General features: G+C 41.5%; 2 protein-coding genes across 3 annotated transcripts in view; one reads left to right on the forward strand and one right to left on the reverse strand.

Moving 5' to 3' along the window:
- Positions 1 to 24903, reverse strand: part of hiw (MYC binding protein highwire) — a 315026-nt gene that overhangs the window by 65085 nt on the left and 225038 nt on the right. The gene's annotated exons all lie outside the window — the stretch shown is intronic.
- The window catches only part of LOC109030757 (uncharacterized), a 66713-nt gene continuing 50500 nt past the window's right edge, over positions 8691 to 24903 (forward strand). The window contains exon 1 of the mRNA XM_019041876.2: positions 8691 to 8995. Coding sequence (XP_018897421.2) covers positions 8876 to 8995 — 120 coding nt within the window. The 5' untranslated portion in view covers positions 8691 to 8875. The remainder of the gene's footprint in view (positions 8996 to 24903) is intronic.

Here is a 24903-nt window from a genome sequence, read left to right on the forward strand (position 1 = left end):
CGTAAACGGGGACTAAGGCTCAACTTGGATTGGTCCATACGCTGTTTTGTCCTTCCTCTCTCTCGCACTCATTGCTCAGATGCGGCACGTCAAAGGAGCACACACGGCTTTGACAAGCCGCCGTTTTATCGTCTATCTCTCTCCCACTCATTGATCAGATGCGGCAACTCGCGGCTCGTCAAAGGGACACACACACACTCGCAAAAATACAGGCTGGGCCTCGTAATTTGGGCCGCGGTGGTAGTGGCGAGCCCGAATACGGGTGCCCCGATAAAGCACCGGAGTGCTTTCCGACCATGAGCCCTGGAAAGAACGGCCGTAAACGGGGACTAAGGCTCAACTTGGATTGGTCCATACGCTGTTTTGTCCTTTCTCTCTCTCGCACTCATTGCTCAGATGCGGCACGTCAAAGGAGCACACACGGCTTTGACAAGCCGCCGTTTTATCGTCTATCTCTCTCCCACTCATTGATCAGATGCGGCTACCCGCGGCGCGTCAAAGGGACACACACACACTCGCAAAAATACAGGCTGGGCCACGTAATTTTATCCGCGGTGGTAGTGGCGAGCCCGAATCCGGGTGCCCCGAAAAAGCACCGGAGTGCTTTCCGACCATGAGCCCTGGAAAGAACGGCCGTAAACGGGGACCAAGGCTCAACTTGGATTGGTCCATACGCTGTTTTGTCCTTTCTCTCTCTCGCACTCATTGCTCAGATGCGGCACGTCAAAGGAGCACACTCGGCTTTGACAAGCCGCCGTTTTATCGTCTATCTCTCTCCCACTCATTGATCAGATGCGGCAACCCCCGGCTCGTCAAAGGGACACACACACACTCGCAAAAATACAGGCTGGGCCTCGTAATTTGGTCTCTCCCACTCATTGATTAGATGCGGCAACCCGCGGCTCGTCGAAGAGACACACACACACTCGCAAACACGAAAACATTGTTAAATCGCCTTTCACCTTTATCACTGGAGGATGTAAGATGTGCATAACCTCAATTTTGCGTGCTGATAACAGCCATCTTGTTTGTTTATTTACGGCCCTAAGAGCATCGTGTCAGCCTATTCGCTCGCGACCAATGAAAAACCGGAACAGAAATGGCCATACTCTGTCTAGAAAGGTACTCTAACCCGCACTAAGTCGAAACTGAGAAAAAGAGGTTTGAAGTTAAATTTCTCCATGAGACTCAATGCCGAAAATAAACTTCAACCCCTCTCTTCACTGACTAATTTTCTTTGTCGACTTTGACTTTTCGAAAGGAGAAAACATACGACTAGAGGAACTCGAAAACATTTTTATCTCAATTTTTTCGATAATGTGGGTTGGTTCCTTTCTGATGGACTCGTTCCATTATTAGTTCTCTACTTAAGCCGATTGTTCGCGGTGATTGGAAACCGGGTCAAATCGAGCTCAAAAAGTGAACTGGATCCTACTTCAAAAAGCCCTCAAATTCTCCAAAAACTGAGACCACCCCCCTACCGTGAATAGCTTCCGTAAAACTGGAACGGCACTTCACCGAAAAGTAACTGCGTTTCGTAGTCCGCTTTCAAAGTAAATGTCTAGCTTCGCATGGTATTCAAGAAGCTCGCTGTTTTGCCAGAACAAAAGCTAACAGTTAATTTAAAAGAACCTCGAGTGATACCGAGAAAGTTTTTTTTTTTAAATTTTTTTTGAGGGAACCTGAGAATTTCATTTCAACCCTAAAGAGACCTTGGTCTTGCACACTAAGCACGCAAAATGATGCGAATTCGGCCCTCAACAGATTTCAACGAGTGAGAGAAACATCCCTAAAAGGTTTTAAAGATGAAGGAGGGGAGAGGGGTGCGGATCGCTGCCTTTCAACCTCCCAGCATTACTTTTTAATAAGTTGATCCAAACCATATAGAATCTGAAGCCTGACGCTTCACGTATGACCATTAGAATGTTGCCGAATTTCCTTTCAGAAAACATTATTTTTGAAGAAAGTTATAAATATTCTGCCTTGAAATTTTCAGATTTTTCAGATCAAATTACGAACTAAATTCTTGGAAAAATCGGAAGAGAAATAGTCACAATTTCGCTGAAAATTCGTAATTCGTCAAAAAATTTGGCAACACCTGATGACTCTCACGGCGTTCCTCCTCAGCACGGCGGAATAGCACAAGTAAGCGTGGCCTGATGGGCAAAATTTCATTCATGGATAACGTATCACGGATGACAGGCGCAACACGTCGGCTCGATGTGTCACGCTGCGATGCTCGCCCTGTACGCCACTCCAATTCTTCCGGGATCAGAGCAAGAAAGCCGTAAAAAACGAGGGTGGAAAAAGATAATGGGCAGTCAAGATGCAAGGGATGAAGATTTCGGGCCGCGATGCGGGGACAAAGAGTGGCTCGCGTGCAAAATGAGAAACCCGAGATGAGGATTCAGGATTCTGAGGGGTCCATGACCTGACCCACCGACTCGCCGATCTGGCTTTTCTCTTCGGCCGGGACAACAGAACCATTGTGCTGCGACTCATCGGAGCATCCCAGAGATTTTCGGTGGACCGAGCAAAAGTGCATTGTTCGGGGGCTTGGGTGCCCTGGCCAGGGATTCTCAGAGCCAATCAGAGGACAGCCGAACGTTATGACCCAACTGCAGACGCGATTTCCTCGAAAGGCGACCCTATGATAGGTTCCACCAGGGTGTCTACTAAAACAGGCTGGCCAAAAATCAGTACTTTTACAGTATATTCCTAAGAAATTCAGTACCTCTTTAATAGAAAACTTCAGTACTTTTTCAGTACCTCCGATTGACGAAATTCGAAAAATTTCAAAAATTTGGATTTCTCGCTCAAATTACGTCCAAAGTGACAAAAAAGTCCGGATCTTCTTGCGGAATTTCCGCATTTTTACAGTGCTTCCGGACAACCCTTAAAAAATCAGTGCTTTTTCAGGACTTTCCGGAAATTCCGGACTTGTAGACACCCTGTCCACAGCAAGAGCAGCTCAGGAATCAGGACAATGCACTTTCACTTCCAAGAGTTTGAATTTTCCAGCTAGGGACTTAATTTTCGCACTAAGATGATGGGACGCGTCGGTTTGTCGCCACTGGCAAACTTCGGGGGGTTTCGAACCGATAACGATAATGATCTTCAGATAAAAATTTAATCTGAGAGTAAATCTATAAGTTTAATAATTACGTTTGCAGATTTGCTCCGGGGAATGGGCAAAAAACTTTGTGAGCCACTGCCGGGTGTTGCCTTTAATAGCTTTGTTGGTTGTTGACCGTTTGGGAGTGTTGCGGTCTCAAGGCGGCTCATCGCTTATTGAAAGTCTCAAGTCCATTTTGCGAAAGTGTTGAACCGCGATTGTCCTCCGATGGAATAATGCCTTCGTAACACGATCCGAGATAAAAGCGGTACCGCCGGCATCGGACGTCCTAGGAGGATGATGAGGAGGGGTCATCAAATCATAGCCCGCCGTCATAGTCGCCGAAAAACATTCATAATGACTATTTCTCGTTGCTTGGCGCATAGCGCTGCGCTACACTAAAAAAAAAAATGTTTGGTCGCACGAACCAAAGTTCGGTGTTTCATATCATCCCGACTAATTCGGTTTGTCGAACCAAATTGTCGGTTCGTCAACCGGAACCTTCGGCTAGTGTAACCGACCTTGAACGGCAAAATGAACTGACGAACGAAGTTTGGTCATATGAACCGAATGTTTGATTGCACGAACCGAATGTTCAGTCTGAAACACCGATAGTTGGGAAGATGTGGGAAACCGAACGTTCGGTTCATGTGACCAAACTTTTTTTTTTCAGTGTAGACTTTTAAGTGGCAAACTGTCAACGAAATTGAACACACCAATGGGAAAAATGATGTAAAATTTTTGTCTCAGCTCTTGATAATACCTAGAGTAACCTTCAAAATAAGCTTCGTAATGAGAGTGCGGACGCTAGACCCTCAGAGAGGTTGTTAAGGACAGGACCCAAAAATTGGCCGCGGCTTTGGATGAGATGGTGACTCTTTCGTTGACAACTTTTTACAGCTATCATCTTCTGCGTTTGTCGCCAACATTGCTAAAAACAAATCTTGATGTCAGAAGTACGAATTTTTTTACCGTAGGGAGTGGGATATGCTTGGGGGTGCAAAAATGCATAGAAAACGCAAAAAAAAAAAAAAAAAAATCATTAAAGCTGTCCGAAAACGCGATGACTTTCAAGAATTTGAGGTAAGACCGCTAGTTCTTTCCGAAAAGGTGTTTGGTTGAAATCAACTGCAATGGTACTGAGACAATAGCTTTTCTGAATATAGTTCAACGTTGAAAGAGGCGGGCGCCTCAAAAATCATATTATTCTGCACTGTAAATTCAAAAGCCTCAACTCCACTAATTTTTTTCCTGGCAACTACTCAGTTTATTCTAAAAGAATCATAATTTACAATCTAAAATCCTATCGATGGGCAAAAGGCGAAACCGGATACCTCACTGGAAAAAAAAAAACACATTGGATCTAGAGTCCAGACTCTTAAAAACATTGACAAGCAAAAATACTCTTGATTCAATCGGATTTTTGCTTGAATCAAAACGAAATCCGCTTAAATTAAGAGGCTTGGTTCTTGATTAAAGCTAGATTCTGATTGAATCAAGAGTACTTTTTGCTGTCGATGTTTTTAAGAGTCTGGACTCTAGATCTAATGTGTTTTTTTTCCAGTGAAATTTATAGGAAACTTGAAATTCATACAGAATATTCCGCTAACAGAGTGAAAAAATCATGGAAATTTTCAAGAAATTATACGTTGACCAGTTTTCCACAGAAAAAAATAAAGTACTTAAGACAGGAAGTCCAAAGCGTCGCAAACGGAGCTACGTGATTTCGCAATTTCGCTATCGATATGTAAGCGAGCAATTTTGAAGAAAATGCCCGATAATGTTGATGTGTCACCCTCGAGATGGCCAAAAGCCGTTCATAATGTATACAAAAATGCGACTATTTCATGATCAGCCACAAGTCCATGCCCGAGGTAACGAAATTGGCGGCATTCACCTTTCAATCATCGTAGTTGCTACTTCTCCTTCTAAATTTTTCTTTTATAGAGTAATGCCTGCTGTAAGATTGAGCTAAGTCGAACGGAGCATTTTACAATCGGCCAAATCGTATCGAATTACTGTCTCACAATCAGCTTTTGAATTCCAGCCCTCCATGCGGTTTATGCTGTTCCTTACTATACCAACTCCGAAATCTTTGACATGCAGGAGTATTCAATGGCGAGGGGTGATATTCGAAGAACGGTATTTTTCCATTTGAAACTATGATACAGAATCGATTCATCGAACATCGCTAAGATGTTCGTTGCGAACGCCCCGATAATCGATATTTTTTCATGGGTTAGAATGGCATATCAATCGATACATCGCAAAGCAAGCCACACCACTGGGAGTAATATTTCTGCTCTGCACCCCTCGAATGATGCCATACCAGAATGCAACGTAAAAACTAAAATTCGATACCGTTCTCCCAATTAAAAAGACATTATTCGACCAAACAAGGGAGGTCCTCGTTTTGCCACGTTTTGTATTTCGCAGAAACCCTGCCTTCTTAGAAATGGAACTCTTTAAAAACAGATACTTATTTTTTTGCGTTGATCAGTTTTCACAAAGTTTTGAGTTGTAAACTTTGGTCTCTTGGGTATCGTCATGTTTCCAAGGATGTTGTCAAATCTGGGACTTCAAGCCTCTGCTCACGGTCGAAAAAGGGAGTTGTAATCGATGCCGGATTGGTAAATTGTTTTTCGTTGTGCGATATCAATTTGGGTGCCCCGTGAGAGGAGGTTTAAGGGACGCCCTAAAGCTAAAGAGGAGAGAGAACCACGAAAATTTTGAAAATTCAGAGTCTCTGGCTCCAGGGTCGGACTGGCTCACATCTGAGGGTGTAGACCCTTGGCTGGTTAAAGGGGCGTAATGTGATATTTCCTGATGGGGCATCCTCTTCGTGGAGAGGGGTTCAGAAAATTTTGGCAAAGCAGCACAAGTTTACACTATTTTCAGGTTCAAAGTTTATTAGTCGCACAGAGTAAAAATTGAAAAATGGAACGTATTGAAGTGATCGACTGACTTCTGAAATTAAAGAAAACAAAAAAATCAAAGCCACTAGACGCATCCAAGCACCATTATTTCAATAAGAACCGTGTCAAGGCTGCGGTTTACACAAGCTTAAGACGTGGGTCTAAAAATCCATCCTAAAAAAGAATCAGGCAAGAACCTGAAAAAAGAAGAAAGAACGAGTATCAAGACAGCTGATGACAAGAAAGACGTATTTGGGCCTCTTTTATAACTTTTCTCCCGAATCTAAGCGACACCTCATTGGCAGCATATAGCAAGAGCATTAAAGAGCTCACGCTTCGCGCCATGGCGCCTTCAATTTTTCAGATGCAGCTCGGACGTCCATCAAGTACGAATAGTTGTATCTCTGCGCCGTCGTAAACTCGCATCATTTCCCTCGCTCTATTTTTTCCATATTGTGTTTGTTTCCGTTTTTTTTATTCGTGATGGTGCTTTAAGCACTACGTGAATAACACAGCCGAGGGTACGAGAGATGTGTTTGGACCTCTTTTATAACTTTTCTCCCGACTCTGAGCGAGACCTCATTGGCAGCATATAGCAGAGCATTGAGAACTCACGCTTCGCGTCATCGCGCCTTCAATTTTTCAGATACAGCACGGACGTCCATCAAGTACGAATAGTTGTATCTCTGCGCCTTTGTTAACGCGCATCCTTTCCCTCCCTCTTTTTCTATTAAATGTTGTATTCGTTTCCGTTTGTCTTATTTGTAATGTTGTTTTAAACTAGAGCAGAGCATTGCGAGTTCACGACTCACGCCATCGCGTCTTACATTTTTCATATGCAATGTTGACACCCATCTAGCGAGAATAGTTGTATCGCGTTTACATTGTAGATGTCTCTTACTTTTGAATTTCGAAATAAATTAAGGTTAAGTTTGCCCGAGGTATGCTATGATATGTCCAAATCAATAGTCATTTTGAAAAGGAAGAAATATGTTTAAAGGTCTCTCAAGAGGTCTATAAAGTGTGCGTACGTCTAAAAATCCAACCTGCTATCGCTCCTACGGGAGTTACACATAGAGAGTGAAGGAGGTGGGTGATAAAGCGCCTGTATGTCAACGAAAGGTGACAATTTCACAGAAAAGTGTTCACGATTCAGAAAGTAGTTCTTGGACCTCTGTTCATCACTATGCGTAAAAGCACCTCTCTTCACTCCTAACTCTCTCTTCTTCCGTTCATTTAAGAAATTTTCCGCATATATTCTCGGTCGTAATTTTTTTTCTCTTCTTATTTTGCTATTTGTCAGAGGGGCGCGTTTTTGGCGCGCCAAGGGGACGTATCTGCCAATGGCAGATTGGCCTTACGGCCAGTCCGAGCTTGTCTGGCTCAAACTTAAAAATTTAAAACTAAAACTTAAGTCTCAGACTTAAAAATTTAGAGTCATTTTCAGCATAATCAGTACTTTCTGTCCCTTTAATAACTAAAAATGAACTAGAAAACTAAAGAAAAAAAGCACGAGTTTTCCCGTTTCCTTTACATAAGTCAGCAGCGATTCTTCCTACATTCTTCAATTTTATTGCCACATAAAAGCAATTACGCAAGAAAACTCGCGGAAGACTTCAAATCGGATATTTTCTCCAATTCAATCGAGTTAAAGATTTAGACTGAAAGGCTTTAAACTGTTGAGTTTCAAGATACTATAGGCATAGGAGCTTAATTTTCTTATTTTCAACAAAAAAAGATACCACGAAATCCCTCCGCATCATACATCTTTAAAGAAAGAAAAATAATAATGGGCAACCGAATTCCAAAAGTTTGTTGAACAGAAGGACCAAAATCCTTTCTACAATGCAATCAGAAGTGAATACTTCGTACTGCACTGCTGCTGTGCTGATTGTGAGAAAAAATTCCCTACGAACATTCGAATGTCATCGAAGTTTCCATCAAGACGCACATACATTATAAAAAATATGATATTTTCTCCTGCAATTTTCGGGTACACTGATTAAAATTACCAGTAAAATTCATTGAAAATTTCAAGAAAAAATATTCTCAAGTTTTCAAAGTTTTCGTTTTATTAAGAAAAAAATTTAAAAACCCAATGTTTGTCCAAAATTCGTCCCTAGCACGGAGGATTGTGGAATAAAATCCAAAAATAATAATGATAAAAAAAATAAAAAGAAATTAGATGGTCTCTGAAACTGACGGAAAATTTCTTTACTCTATAGATCTTGTGAATTTTACGGGACAAATAAATGCCTACAGAAATTGTGCGCAAGTGTATAGTACCCACGGAAGTCAGAAAACTTTTTCCTTCCGTTTATATTACGTTTGCGCTATCCTGCGATGGACAATTTTATGAAAAGTAAGACTTTGAAATTCCTCGGTGAAATTTCACATCAAATTTCTTAAATTTCCTCTGCAATTTTAGACAAGTTTTGAAGGGCAATCTCCGGACTGCTGTCACAGTGCAGAGTCACCTGAGGAGCATTCGGCGAAAATCGAACCTAACATAAACATGCACCTTATCAGCGGCTAAGCGCGGCGCGCGGCGCGGCGGCGGGAAAAGCGTGGGGGGCGGGCGGCGGAAGAGCGCGGGGGAATGACCGGGCGCTGCGATTGGTGGAAGCGGCTGACAAGTTCGGACACGTTTGGCCGCGGCGAACTGCGACGACGCTCTCCCCCCCGTACTCAGTCCGTGTCTTGCATCGCTGCGGTACGCCACGGAAGCCATGCGTCCTTACTGTGCGTTCGTATTGGATTTTCGCCCATAGTTGTGCGTTTCTCGTGATTTGTGACAGTGCCGCGTCGGATTTTCTGCAAATGTGAGTGTGTTGAAAATGAAAGAATGGAGTCTTTTTTACCAACGTGTTTGTTAGTGGTGTTAGTGTGTGGTGCGGTGTGCGCAAGGGATACTGTGTGTGGTTCCAGCAACGGAGAGATTAAATGCACTCTGAACCCTGATCAGGTAGCTAAATTGTAAAATTTTTATTCTCGATTTTTGCGTAATTTTTCTAGCCATGAGAGGGTGGGAATAGAGCATTGGAAACTACATAAAAATAAAATAGGGGGAGGGAGGGGGGCTGGGAGGACAAGGCGCATAAGAGCAGTTTTTGAAAAAATTGAGATAATAATTGTTTCAAGTAAAACTAGTCTGTATACATATTCTGTGAAAATTTCGGTTCCAAATTCCAATATTTCAGTATTGAACAGTCAGTTTGAGGTTTCTTTCCGCCATAAGGATCCATGTTATTTCGAAACCTCAAACACGTATTTCTCAAAATAATAAAAACTGCACTTACGTGCGCCTTCTCCCCCAAGTCCCACAATTGTCAAAAGGTCCTCGAAAACGTTCAAATGAGTATGGGCTTCTCACTTGAAGCCTTTGGTGAAGAACGAAAGTCACATATTTAATTATAAATCGTTATTAATGTGAAAAAATTGTATTCGTCCCCATAACTATGGTTATTCAGAATATTTCACGATCGCCTTTACCTACTTAATTTCTGAACTTCCAAAGATGCAAGGTTTAACTTTATTTTGCAATTCGAAACCACATTCTCAGTCTCAGTTCAGAAACAACGTGTACACGATTATTTTCCCAATGCACATAAGTGTTTCAACGGATTAGCTAAAAATTATAGTTTCTAGTTGCGAAATGAAGTCCAATTCATCCCAAGCTTCCTCGAATCACTTTTCATGAGAAAGTTATGAAGGAAATTTCCAGTAATTATTACTGGGTAATTTCCTTCCTTTCCATCATACCCTATTCCTTTCATCCTTTATTCGTATGAATGAAAATAACAGGTGAATTGAGGGGCTCGGAGGACAAAACGCACAAGTGCAGTTTTTGAAAATTTTTACATATTAATGATTTCAAGTGAAGTGTGTCATAATGCATATTCTGGGGAAAATTCGGTCCGAAATTCCAACTTTTAAGCATCAAAAAGTCAGTTTGAGCTTTTTTTCGCCATAAGGATCCATGTAATTTTAAAAGTTCAAACACGTATTTCTCGAAACAGCAAAAACTGCACTTATATGCGCCTTTTCCTCCATGCCCCACAATTATTGTCAGAAGGTCTCTGAAAATTTTCAAGTGGGTATATGCGCCTCTCTCTTGAGGTTTTTGGTGAAAAACAAAAGTCACATAATTATATTGCGTCATTAATGTGGAAAAATTTTGCTCATCCGCTAAACAATGGCTTATTATTTTCATTCGGAATTTTTTCACGATCAACTTACTTACCTACTTAATTTCTGAACTTCCAAAGATGCATTGTTCGATTTCATTTTACAATTCGGAACCACATTCTCAGGCTCAGTTCAGAAACAACGTATGCACCATCACTTTCTCTAGGTACTTAAGTATTTCAACGGCTTAGCTGAAAATTGTTGTTCCTAATTGTAACATGAAGTCCAATTCATCCCCAAGCTGGGAACCTAATTCCTCGAGTCAATTCTGCATGAGAAAGTTACCTAAAATATTACATAATTTTCATACATTTTCCCTTAATTTCAAGCATTTGAGACTTGAGTCGAAATAATTTGGATGGCTTAATTTAATTGATTGCGAGACAAGATAAGCACACAGCGGAAGTCACAACTCCTGAAAGAGATAACTATTGCTGCCTGGAGGATGTTGTCTGGCCTACTTCGAAAATTGAAGGGGAAACAGTATCGCGTATAAGCTCCATACCTATTGTGTACATATGGTTCATTTTTACGTCCCTCAAATTTCTCTGTCAGAAAACGTCCCTGCTCAGCAATTCACTGGCTTACCTCCGTATTGCATTTTGTTTTTTATGCTAACGGAGCTTCATAAATGGATCGCATTTAGCAAAAATGAACTAGCATGATTACAGTGTTTTCAAAATCGTGCAACTTTTTCTTTCCTTTTAAAAATACTTAAAATATGTATAGTGTTAAAATTCACACAATTATTTTTCTTTAAAATTAACAATCTTGTGGTGAGAAGCAAAAACTATTTGCTATTCTGGCAGGTTTTTTTCGATAATTATGAAGAAGCAACATTTTTACAACAATGTAATGGAGATGTCGCATGTGTGAGGAATTTGCAATTTGACTATTGATTCTTACGTAAAAGCTCGCGAGAAACACGCCACTGGTTTTCTCTGGAATCAACGCCCAAGCTCAAAAAAAGCTCTCAAGTTAAGGCCAAAATGGAAAGGATATTCCACCCTACCCTGAGAGTCCACCTCTACATCAAGACAAACTCTCCATGCAATGCAAATATAGGGAGCAAATACATTGACATGGCTGCCACTTCATTTGGGGACTCTAAAACTGAAAACACGGCATCCCTGCTAATGTATTTGCTCCTTATCTTTGCATGGAGAGTTTGTCTTGATATAGAGGTGGACTCCCAGGGTAGGGTGGGATATCCCCTCCATTTTGGCCTCAACTTGAGAGCTTTTTTTGAGCTTGAGAGTTGATTTCAGAGAAAACCAGTGGCACCATCGTGTTTCCCGCGAACTGTTACATAAGAATCAACAGTCAAATCGCAAATTCCTTACACATGCAACATCTCCATTGCGCTGGTTCCTTTTTGCTAAATGCAATCCAAATGATGGAAAAGTGTCACGACGAACAATATCACTCCCTGTGCGATGATTCAGCCAGCAAAATGCTGTATGATGGCCACATGATCGGACATCCTGCCCGAAACTGTGTTTGTAAACAGAGGCGAGCTTTAACTTTTTCTCGGACGTCGAGCGTGTCGGAATCCAATTAGTGCTCGGTTTCTAAGCTATCTTCCTCTGTTTCTTCATTAACGACCAGCAGACGTCGCTAATGAAGCAGAAACAGACAGAGCGACCGCGACATCTCAATGAGAGAATATTTGAACCATTTATCAGGCATATTGGCCTCTGGCGCTTCAGAGACTTCCATCTTCGATAAAAATTGCGCAACTGATAATCGCGTCTTAGCTTGATGCTTTTAGAACCCTTGTCAATATGAGCTAGGGAAAGTTATAGGTAGCTTGTGTCCTGGTTAACGATGATAATCATGTTCAGTGACAGAGTCCAGTCGTATTAAAATAAATTGCAACAAAGAGATAATTACGCCTTGTCTAGACTAAAATTATGGCTTCCGTCTGTCGCTTTCCGATTGCACATAGTTTCTACTTCATTGGCGGACTTCCGGAATTTTTCGTCACCGGCGTGGAAAGAAAAAAATTTTAATATTTCTGGTGCAGTATTATAATACAGGACACTTAGCACGGTAGAAATAGGAGAGGACGGACTTACAATGTTTCACTACTTAGTGCAAGAAATTTAATGTTTATTTGACGTCGAAAAGTCAACATTTTATTCTTTTAAAATTTCAAGCGAAAAGGTTTTTTTTAAAATTTCAAAATACATCCTGCTGAAAAAGACCAAAATGATGAGTGTAATATGGTATCATGTTGACTTCAAGATGTTACCACTGTGGCACCATGTTGAGATCAGAATGTTACAACAACGATGGAACCCCTATGAAACCAGTACGACATGAACAGTTTTATTCTCTCTTTTTGATATTTTATTTTCAAGTATGAGGTAGTGAATTTTGATTGGTCATTTCTTTTTCTATAATTTAATTTAATTGTATTTAATTATAATATCTCTGAGTAAAGAGGTTTTAAAGTTACACTACCTCGTTGACAACACCTATATTGACAACAGGTAGACAAACAATATGCTCTCAACATGGTCGTTTTCAGCTGGGCAAGAGCAACAATTTTCTCTACTCACGAGTCAATACGTACAGGATGACCCAAAAGTCCCGCACCACCCCAATGAACCTCAGGGATCATTTTAAGGATCCTCCTTTTAAGGGATTCTGAAGGGCATTTTTAAGAGAAGTTTACCTTAAATTTTGGGGTTAATACTTAAGTGTCGTTTCTTTTACCCAGGAGCACTTACAAAATTTCAGGTCTCTATCTTTGTTCGTTCAAAAGTTGCAGGGGTGGTGCCTGGTTCTTTTGAATCATCCTGTATAATTTTAGTCTCACGGTTATTTTTCTGTGGGTGATCATCAACTTCAGCAGCATTTTCAGGGACGTTCTCGAGTGGGAACAGGTACATCGTAAACCCCAGCATCGTAGCAAATATCGTCGCTCATCTGACATAAGGGCATATCTCAATTACCTCGTGAGCCCTGATCTCTGTATGACTCTATGCTTCACGAGGCTCATGTGGAAATAGAGATATGCCCTGACGAATTGTCATTTGAACTCACACATATGTAAATGAAGGTAATTTCAATCACGCGACACAAAGCACTCCAACATACGGTCTCACGGAAGGGGTGGAAGAAGAGCCTAGGGTGGGTTAGGGTCGACCCTGACCAAGCGCAGGGACGAGTTAATGAACTGCAAATCGCGATGGGGAAGGGTAGGAAGCGCAGGACAAAAGTGAGATTAAAAGCCCATAAAATAAATAAAGCATGAAACGATGCGCATGTTATCCCACAGGAACCGATTTGTATCGAGATTCGGGGTCGAGGCCCTTTCACACGAGACTTCACCGCGAGGCGAGCTTCCCATTGAGGTCTCGTTAAGGTGCTCAGAGCTTCGGTTTGAGGCTTTGATGATGATGGATGTCCCCTCGGATTAAGGCTTAAGACGTGCACTCAGTACGGCCGTGCTAAGGAAAAACTCCGTATGAACGGTCGAGAGTCGCCAAATCTCCTCTGATAAAATGTTGATTATTGAGGAGCGTTATGAATATGCCCTGGGGGAAAAAAAACACATTGAATCTAGAATAGAGTCCAGACTCTTAAAAACATTGACAAGAAAAAATACTCTTGATTCAATCAGATTTAAGCTTAAATCAAGAACCAAGCCTCTTAATTTGAGCGGATTTCCTTTTGATTTAAGCTTAAATCTGATTGAATCGAGAGTATTTTTTTTTCTTGTCAATGTTTTCAAGAGTCTGGACTCTAGATCCGATGTGTTTTTTTTCCAGTGTGTCGCAGGCCAAAAGTCAAATCAGGCATTTTGTAAAATGCCTAGGCAATTCGGCAAATATTTTCTACTAGATTGAAAAAACAAGTCAATTGCTCAATTTCGACGATTTAAGACTGACAATGTAAAAAATAATTCTCGGTTGAATTTTGGACCATTTTGATGCCGTTTCAGTGAATTTTAGAGCTTGATGGAGCATTCATGTTGAATATTGTTATGTCTTAGGAAAAAGAATATATTTAAAATTCAAATTCAAAAATTTCTCAGAAGTCAATTGAGTGGTGAAATTTCACAGAAATTCGCAGTTTGAACGAGATTTTTTGGAAAACGTTGAAAAATTGAGAGCTCTACGTCAAAAATGTAGCAAACGTCGTATATCTGCAGAATTTGACGAATTACCTCGGCATTTTTTAAAGTGCCTAATTTCACTATTTACCTGCGATACATATTTTTCCCTTTAATTTTCAGATACTGTAGATTAAATTGAGAGTGAAATTCTGTGAAAAATTTGGAGAAAAATATCCACAAGTTTCAGAGGGAATTCGCATTTCATTGAAGAAAATTTGACAACTCCCGAAGGATCTTACGGCGTTTATCCTCAGCACGGCAGTGTATTGATGTGGTTGTGACTTGTCTTTGAATGTTACTGGATGCAACCTGAAAGGCGTGCTCTTGGAATACTTATGATCCTTTTGTGAACTCCACAGACTATAAAGATCTTAGCTCATGCCGGCAAAAAGCACCATTTAGTGAGAGCTGTAGTCAATTACAAGTACTTATGGAATTTTACTTTTCATTTCAAATCGGGGAGTTTTTTATATTTTTTAATCAGGATAATTCCAGCGACAAGTTACAAGTTTTCAAAAGTGATAAACATCATTTTTTTAGAGGTTAATTGGATTGAATTTTACAAAAAGGAACCAAGATCATTTCAATGTTGCTAGGATTGTACAGCTTCCATTTCTCGCAGTACAATTACTGAAATCATGCAACAAAATTTATAGTTTATTGGGAGTAAAGATAAAACTTGTTCTCATGATAAGTTTATATTTGCAAGGTAAAAAACTTTTCACAATCTTAGCCACATAGGAATGCTCTTGGTTCCTTTTAGCAAAATCCAATCCAATTGCAAGATTTTGAATTTCAAACTCAGCTACTGGGCTTCCATGCCTACTCGGAATTACGAGATTTGTTTTTTCTTTTCTTCTTTTTCCGCTCATTTTTCTAAGTAGAAGCTAGCACTCTGACACAATTCAACGTTAAAATGATCGCCTAAAAAAATTCATCAAAATAATTTTAGTAGGCTTGAGCATGTCCTGTTGTATGTCCTCTTAAAGAATCAAATGCTCATTCTTATGATTTTTGTTTTGTTTCAGGTAAGAATTTGTGTCAAAATTGTATATCTTCGCATACGCCTCCATTGGTACTTGGTGAGTTTTTGCCTTCTCATGTATCAATCATAGTCGAATTCTCCAAGTTCTTCGAGTAGAGTCGCCTGAGCCGCATCGACATAATGAAGGTTTAATGCGTGATAGCTCTCAAAGGTACGATCTCGGGTTGGAGCGCCTTCACTTTTTATGATACTCTACGCGTTGTCGCGGAGTTAGTTTAGTTGCATGTCCGATCCGAACCCAACCCAAGTCACCGATTTCACAACTCGCTCTCTTGATTGTGCCTGTTGCTACTATGCTTTTTGGAACGAAAAGTTTACATTCACGATAACGACATAACAATGAGCACTCTAAACTTGTTCCTTTATTTTCTATTTATTCACTTGTGGCTTTCAATTGTCGGCGATTGCTGATTGCCTACGAAATTTACATGTTCAACGATGCTTGTGAATGCAGTCTTCTTGGAAAGAAATAAGGGAATGAGAGGAGACGAACTGAATATGAGTGAAGAAGTACGAGAATTAGTTGGATTGCATTTTGCAAAAAAGAACCACAAGTATTCCAACGTCGCTAAGATTATGCAACTTTTTTTTCCACGTAAATATAAACTGATTATCCAAATAAGTTTTATCTGAAGTCTTAATAAACTATAATTTCAAGATGATAATTACCTCTGTAAAATTTTTTTGCGTGATTCCAGTAATTTCAATACAGAGAATGTAAGAAGCACTATCTAAGCAACATCGGATTGCTCTTAGTTCCTTATTGCAAAATGCAATCCAGTTCATCATCAAAAATTACCGAGAACCGTGCAAGCTGTGTAATATTTTTAACAGTTCATTACAACGGATGTCCAAGTTGGCGTTCTTATTCTGCCATAAATTAACTTAAATCGTAATGTAGCCTCGCAGTGCACACACACTTGCACATTACTGGAATCGTCATTTCTCACCATCAGTCGAAAGCGCATAACTATGTTTCAACGTTGCAAGATTTTCTCTTGCAACTTTAATTTTTACCGGGAAACAGTAGGGTGTCTCTGATTGGAAATGTCACGGATTTTTCTTCTTAATGCTCGTGAGAATCATCAAAATTTTTTGCAGAAATTGTACTTAAAGTCATAATCTCGTAAAAAAATTGAATTGTCCGAACCAATTTTGTGATTTTCGGATGAGGTTACGCTCCTTCGACAGGGAAACGACACATTACTTTCTGCTGTGCAAAGGAATAACACCGTATGAACCTTCGGTTGTTGCCAAATTTCCTATTATAAAACGCGAATTTTCCGGAAAACTGAAGAGTATTTTTCTTTCGGGGTCATTTTGCATTTATTTGCACATTAATTTGCATTTTCGTCTAATGCATGTGAACTCTCAAGGTGAATTATTAATAGCTCCATCTGAGCATGGCAACATCTGAAGGTTCATAAGAGGCTCTCCCTCAGCACTGCAATTCACTCTTTCCGACTGCGTTTGACAAAAAGGAACCAAACTACATCAGCTATTGCCAAATTTTAAAGGGCAATTTAATTTTTTACAAAAGAATGTTTGTGCGGATTCCTTTGAAACTTTTAAAAAAAAAAATTCGCTTCGTACTATGCAGGAATCTCATTGAAATGTGCAACAAAAACAACCCCGCAACAACCGTTATCATGTTAAAAAATTAAATTTCTCACTTAAATTTGGCTGATGTGACTTGGTTCCTCTCTGCTTAGCACGGTCCAATTGGACCCATTGCATTGTTGCGTCAAAAAATCGATCCGTATCATCTCTTCGGCGACCCATTTTGAAACCAGTTCCACCATGGTTCCTAAAATTATGTCCCAATCCCCATCTTCTGCCGAGTCCGAGAGGGAGGCCGCCCCCCTCCTCCCGCCACCCCCTGATCCTCGGTGGCTCCAGCCGTCATGTACCCCGTACCGTGCATGCGGAATGTCGTGTGGCTTTGGGTTTCACTCCAACGTGGCGGCTGAATGTGGCCCGCATGGTAGCGTGGTACGTCGCGTCGCACGGCCGAAACCACTTCCGGCGAAGCTTCCGACGTGTTGGGTCGACCGCCAAGGCTGTTACCATCGCTGCGCCGGCCATAAAAGCGTCGACGCTTGCATAATTCCGACGGACGACAAGGGTCGCCGCTAGGCGGGCGGCTGCAACAAGTTGCATTGCTCTCCGTTTAAAAGCCGGGCATCTCCGATCATCTGCAGCTGGAAGCTATGAAAGCAGAGCACCACGAAAGCATAATTGCCATATTTCAATGAGAACGTTCGAAACTCATCTTTGAGTTTCAAGAGCCATGTGGCGCATCAAGCTCGATTTTTGGGGGCCATTGAAGATTTTTTAGGGGCCAGATTGACTTTTTGCGTATATATCACGGCGCATTTAGTGAAAGGTTAGACGCAAGATGTTTTAGTTACAGAACTAGTAACTGTGATTGGAGGAAAATTCGAAACATAACCAAACAGAAAAATTAGGATTTTTTTTTTTTAAGGGGGGCATTTTAGGGCCACGTGGACCAGAGCCTCATTTTTTAGGCGCCATTACCATTGTTTGGCGCATTTGGCGCCTTTGAGTTGCGAACACTGCATACGCTACACGCGGTGTTCTTAAACCGAGCTAGATTTTGTAGTTTCTGATTGCAAAATGTGGTCCAAATAGCACTATCGACTCTAAAATTCGAGCTGAAATTGGAGCGGAGATTCAGCAAGGTCGCCGTGCAAATACGTGCTTTCGACCCGAAGAAACGACTACACGCGCGTCGCCGGGCGTCGCGATGCGACGTGTCTTTGATCGGCGACGCGGGACGGTTCGACGTCGAAAGTCCGAAGTGCAGCTGACATTCGCTTCCCGTGTCGCGACGTCATCAGTCAACGCTCATCGTTCGCACCGTTGCGTTGCGGCCCAGCGGGGAACTTTCGGAGGCGGTTCACGAGCCCTGCCGGTCGCCTCCCCGGACTATTAATAGTAGGCATCGGTGTTGATAATGTTTTCGTAGTTGCTCTACGTGAGCTTATAAAACAATGATAGCGCGGCCCCGGGATCGCACTTTCGACGACGTGACGTGCCACGCGCGGACGTGCAGCCACGCGCAGCCGTGAGGGAGAGGAGTCACAGACACGCACGGACACCCGGATCGGGGAGGGTCAAGGGAGTGAAGGGGGAGGGTGCGGGTGGATTCCCACACTGCTTACGCTTCCTCGGGACGAATTTTTATGGGAGGACTGCGACACAAATTCCGATGTCTCGGTGGAATGGAGAAGAATCAGCGGACTTTATGATCAAAGTACAGGTCGTTGGCAAGGTATAGGGAGTAAGAAATAGTACACTGAAATACAATTTCTCTTGATTTGTTACTTTGACTTGCAGCGTCGTTTCTTGTCGATAAAATTTGGTTTGTTTAAGTTGAACCTGTGCGGATTAAACTTAAAGTCAGTTTTTTTTAGTCTAAGAAACGTTGTTTTGTTATTGTTATTTTAACTTAAACTTAACGATAGCAGAACAACGTTTCTTTGACCAAAAAAAAAACCGATTTTCAGTTAAATCCACAACTAAAAAAAAAAAATCGTCGACAAGAATCGTCGCTTTAAGTCAAAATAATACATCAAGAGAATTTCTTACGGTGTAACCAACATTTTGTGTTAATATGGGAGTAAAACACGTAGGAACACAAGGTGTTGGTTAAATTTTTTTTTTTTATGTTAATTTTTTCTGTGTCAAATCGCCCAATCTTTGTGCTGAAAATCTTCGACCCCGTTAAAAATTGCGCGAAAGCCGGCAGGATTGAACCGGTATTGTATCGGTGGTATAACTAATGATCCAATGAGTTAGCCACTCGCATGTCACAACCTGAGTGTTGGGAGAAAAACAAGAGTACATTCATATTGTTTCTGCCGATGAAATTCACAATTTTTATGAAATCGACCGTATATTACTCACTCAGTGATTGAACTGGTCGAATGACGCAGAAAATTATCAGGTGTTGCATTCCTCCTCAGGAAACAGCAGTCGATTTCGTAAAAACACATTGTTGGAACGTAGAGAGACGATAAGATCCCTGTGACTAAACGTTGGCGGGAACCATGTCGATTGGTGCAGTTGAAAGAGACAAGGACAAAGCGAGAAATTACGGAATTTACAGTAAGTGTATGAAGAGGTAACTCATTGAAATTTTTGCTGGCACAGATTGTAATCCCGTTTCCTAGAATGAACGGTACCAATGGACAGAGGCGGATCCAGCAATTTTGCGAAAGCGGATTTTCTTCATTTAGACCTATGTTAAATAATTGATTCTTGTCGAAGCACCTAGCCCTTCGAGAATCGATACATTTCCATAGGTTTAAATGGGGGAAAAAATAGGTTGCAAATTTGCTGGATCCGCTAATGCGAATGGACAGTGTTTCACAGACAAGACCTTCGCGGAGACTTTAGGGACCGTTCATAAAAATTAACGCTAAAATTTCGAATTTTCCAACCCCCTCGTAGCAATTTCGTGCCTTAGGTTCCTATCCTTCACAAGTGCTAAAATCCGAACGTGGCAGTTAAAAGCTTGGCCGAAAGAATTGGACGCAAGCCCTGCTTTGTTATACATGCTGGATGAGAATTGTCGCACCTGAGGTAATCGAGCCCTGCAGAACATTTCGCTCAGTGGCGAGGCGTAAATGGTCGATTATCGATAGTTCCCCTTTGAAGCTGTGGTAGAGAATCGATTATTAAAGTGCTCGTTGCGAACACCCGTCTATCGATCTTTTCTCATAGGTTTAAAAGGCGATCAATCGATATATCGCAAAGCCCGCCACGCCACTGTTCTCTCGGGCTCGGAGAAGCCTTTCAAGGCGGCGAGAGATGATTGCAAGAGGGCTGGGGAGACTGTGATTGTGAATGGAGCTCATTCCACCTTGACGTGTGTGCAGTGAGCTCGGTGCGCAGTGCAGCGTGCAGCCCACTATAAAAAGATAGACTCGCGACTGCCGTGGAACCACCAACCCCCCGCGTCCCCCTAGGATACAAGTCGCGTCGTCGCGGCTCAAAGAGGGTTGTGGCACCGGAGGGGATGATGACTCCGTGGGGAAGATGCTCCGAAACGCCGAAGATTACCGCGGCCACCTTTCCAGAGTTTGTTGTCATCAAGGCTCTTAAACCAACCCATTTCACGGATATATTCTAAAATGAGATAATCACAGCCTCAGCGTGACGTCTGACGTCTCAGGGGCTGTGATCGAACGGTTTTTCAGCTGTTTCGTCGATTTAAGTCCTCTCCAGCAGCTCGATTGCTGAAATTTATAGACAAAGTAATAGACAAGGAAGACATTAGGAGTATAGAGCGACCCTATTGTTTGAAATGGGTGGTTCTTATAGACTGGATAGGTGGTTCTAACTGTAGGGTCTCTCGTGGGTTGTCGTTATTTAGTCTATTGCCTACCTTCTTTTTCCATTGCAACCACCCGCCTCCACCAATAGAATCCCTCAATATCCTTTTTGTCTTTTTTGTCTATCGCTTTGTCCACAAATTTCAACAATCAACCCGCAGACAGCAATGCGTACGAGATGACACGGAAACGCCAGTAGATGCATAAGCAAGTGATTAGTGTATTCACCAGATAATACGATAAGCATGAAGAACCAAAAGCATGTGAAATGAAACCAAAATCAATAATGTCTTATTGATTTTTGGGCATTTTTTCTCGCAGTTATCACTATTTCCTGTGGAATTAAGAGTGTCGTTCTCATTATTTACACAGAATCTGCACAGACACCTGTTATTGTATCTTTCCTGAATATTTAAAGTTAAGTTGATCAGATATTATAGAGATAACCCCGTCTACCCATCATCATCTGCGATGGACCACAATGGTTGGAAATCAAGCAAAAGTACATACTTCACGATTAAATAAGTTTCTTGGCGTGCTGAATTTTTCATGGCACAAATGTATCATTTATTAGAGAAGTAGCACACACACACTGGTGAAAGACGAGTGGTATTGATTACCAGAATAGTGCTGTCCCATGAGCTCAGAGACAGAGAGGAAACTCAACGCACAAAAGTTGTTAATACGGGAAGTAAAACACAAAATAACGCAAGCCTTCGGTTGCCTCGGGAGTTTCTTAGTTTTTTCATAGTTTTCTGCGCTAAATTCACGGCAAGCCGCACCAAAATCAACACAAAATTTGGGTTGGATTGTGTTTCACATCCTGTATTAACTAAAAGTAACACAATGCAAGAACACAAATATTTTTATCAGTGTGATTAATATTTGTGGAAGCTGTAACCACCGTTCATTATTAATCTTCCCTGAGTATATGTAAAACTATCACTTAATGATGCAAGCATAACCAGTATGGGTTATGGGTTAATCAGAGTCATATATGGAGCGCCACTGCTCTAACAATCATAACAACTAAGTTTTCTCACACAGTGCATTTTTATGCAATCAAAATCTATTTACCTACATGCTGGACGTTTCTTTGCACTACGAACAGACCACGGTTCAACGTACAAGTTGTTCATACAGAGTTAGTGATTTTGTCATTAGCTATGCGATCAATTCAGTGCACAACTGAAATTGAATCAGTGAGAACGAAAACACACCAACTCTGTACCTCGAAAATGCTTAATTTCATTAAAGACAGTCAATTTTCACAAAGGTCATTGAAGTGCTTGGACCTTTTAAGAGTCCTTTAGTGCTTGTCCTCCGAAACCAAAAATATTTTTCTTAGACTAACTTCTTCACGTAATATGCAGTTTTGTGTGTGTCTTTATTATTTCATTTTTTCGAGTTGGTGTGTTTTCATTCCGACTAATTCAATTCTCATTTGCCCTTATTTATTTTATAATTATCTCAGTGGTTTCATTTTTTGACGAGCAATGCATTTTGATGCAACTACAATCTATCAACACGCTAAACGTTCAGTTCGCTCCTTAAACCTACTTAAATTTCGATTTTTTTGAAAGTTTCTGGAAAGCGACTTCGGGTCCATTCGCGATTGCTAGACGCAAACAGACATCATCGCGTCGATATAAAGTTAGCTTATTTCCAAGCCACGAGAGGGAGAGATCCTTCGATGGATGCAAGGTTTGAGACTATTGTAAGATGCTGGGTAGTTGAGGAGACGATACGGTAGCTGAGCAGCTATTCAAGGGAAGCCGTGGGGGGGGGGGGGGCGGCTCCCGGCCCTGGGGTCCGGGGGTTTGCCGGGGTCGGGGACCGAACAATGATTAATTATAGAGTGACGCGACACACCGCACCGCACCGCGGCCTAGTAAAACATATGCCACGATGAATTTCTCACTCCTCATTAAGCATGAGTGGCTGCTATTGACCCAGGTCGCGCTACCGAGCCTCACGCTTGTTCCTGTTAATTCTCGCTTGACAAACTCGGATACCTACTTTCGTGAGGAGTATATCGATTAATATCAATCCAATTCGATTTGTGAAAAATGAAGTGCACAAACAGGGTGGCGTGAAACGTAAGAAAGAAATGAAAGATTGGAAATTTCGGTGGAATATTTCGTGAAATTTCACGAGGCTGTGAAATATTTCATATTTTTCTGGGGCTAGAGTATGCAACCCTCTCTCAAACACACAAATATAGGAGAAAGTAACAATTTTTACATTTTGAGAAACATGAAAAGGAGCCGGTATTTTTCAATATCTTTCATGAAATTTCTGAAATTTCATGAAATATTTAACGTGAAATCTTTACGGAAAACTTTTGATACCTAAGTCTCCTTCTTTAAAACATAAAATAATAGGTGCAGATTTTCAACGTAGTATTCAAAGATGCCTACGCATTTTTCAACGTAAGTTAGCGATTTGCAACTTATTTCATCGAACTAAGATACGGCGGGAACGAGGATAAGAGCTTTTTAACGTTTCATTTATTTCAATAAACTTTTAATTGCAAATTGTTATCATGATATGTGACCCCAAAAGTAACAGGAGACGTTACACCTCGTTGCAGTTGGAATTACGTCACATGTTGGTCTTCATAATTTTATAGCGTTCTATCAAGAGCAATCCTTGCAGTTCCAAGTGCATCTTTTCGTGTTCTCCCCGCCCCAACCACCCCTCTTCATTCCACTCCTCCTGAGTTTGAATTACTGCCTGAGCCTCAGAAAAGCTGATAATGCCCCCGGATGATATTACAGTTGAAAACGACAGCTCCTTAATTGTTCGTTGGGGACTTAAACAACATATGGCGGTACGTGCATTTCAGACTGGAGGAAGGCAAAGTAATGACTTACGGGCGAGAGAGGATATTGGGTGTGACGGATTTGAACACACAGAGGCTTAACTCTTGAGCTAGAATACCTCTAACAATAAGATAATGCGGACTCCTGTTGGCTACTTTACGTTAACATCTCATCTACGCGAATGGCTCTTTTTTTCGAATTTCTCAGATTAATGTCCTTGGAGGCATAAAGGAATATATTTTGTCGGGCATCCTCTGCCTTCTAAAATCTTTTTCTGCGGACGTATCTGTAAAAACTGTATATGAGGGTTAAATGTTGCCGAGCTTAGGAAGAACGCCATATGAGCCTTCAAATGTTTCCGAATTTCCTTTGATGAAATACAAGGTTTCCGGGAAAATCGGGGAATATTTTTCCTCCAGCTACGGCTCCAGCACCCGGAACTTTCGGCCTCTGAGCCCGGAACGGACGGTGTGTCTATAAAGCCCGTAACATGTTTTCAGTGTGTATGATAGGCCGAGCTCGATGTAATTTCCCTCCTTTTTAACTGGTTGATAATTCAATATGCTTTGCTAAAGCAAGGTGCAAAAAATTAAAATCAAAATTTTAAAAAACATTAATCGGATCACCGGAAAAAGCTTATAATGTTCTGTGCAGGAACCTGTCTTGCAACACTTGATCCCGTAACCACTGCGTATGGTGGCTCGATTTTGTCAACACCCAGACTTGTAGCCCTCAATCCGGTGCCACGAAGACAGGAAGCATAACCCCGATCCGAAATCGAGGCCCCCCGCCCCCTCCCCCTCCTCCACCGCAAAAAACGCACATTGGCCTCCCCCTCGCCCACTTACTTAGCCGCTCATCCTCCCGACGGACCCGCACTTTCGCTTCGAGGGGTAATCAAAGGGGTCGGGTGGTTTTTATTGTGTCGTGTTACTCACAACGCACAGTGCAAGCTCTTCAGCAAAGCCTATTAGTATTAAGTTTTAGACGAAGATACGGTTGCTTTTCATGCCACGGTAGGAGAGGAAGATGCAAGCCTGTTGATAGATTTTATCTTTTGGCGTGTGTTGAGCTAGTCTGAGCGTTTGTCTCACTTGTTGCTGGCAACACTTGTTGCATGGTGACAGCGGAGCTGTAGCGACTCGGTGTTCATTCAACAAGTCGTCACCTTCCGGCCATGCGCCATCACAAGCGCCATGCAAAGTTTAAAAATTTCCGCCGCCATTGTATTTTTTTACAGAGAAATTGTTCAACAAAGCTGTCCAAAAATTTCACTGAATTTTCTTTGTGCTGCCGATAAAATTCAGTGAAATTTGCAAACAGATTCAA

This window comes from Bemisia tabaci, chromosome 3, assembly GCF_918797505.1.
Source record: "Bemisia tabaci chromosome 3, PGI_BMITA_v3".
In the NCBI taxonomy this organism is placed as follows: domain Eukaryota; kingdom Metazoa; phylum Arthropoda; class Insecta; order Hemiptera; family Aleyrodidae; genus Bemisia; species Bemisia tabaci.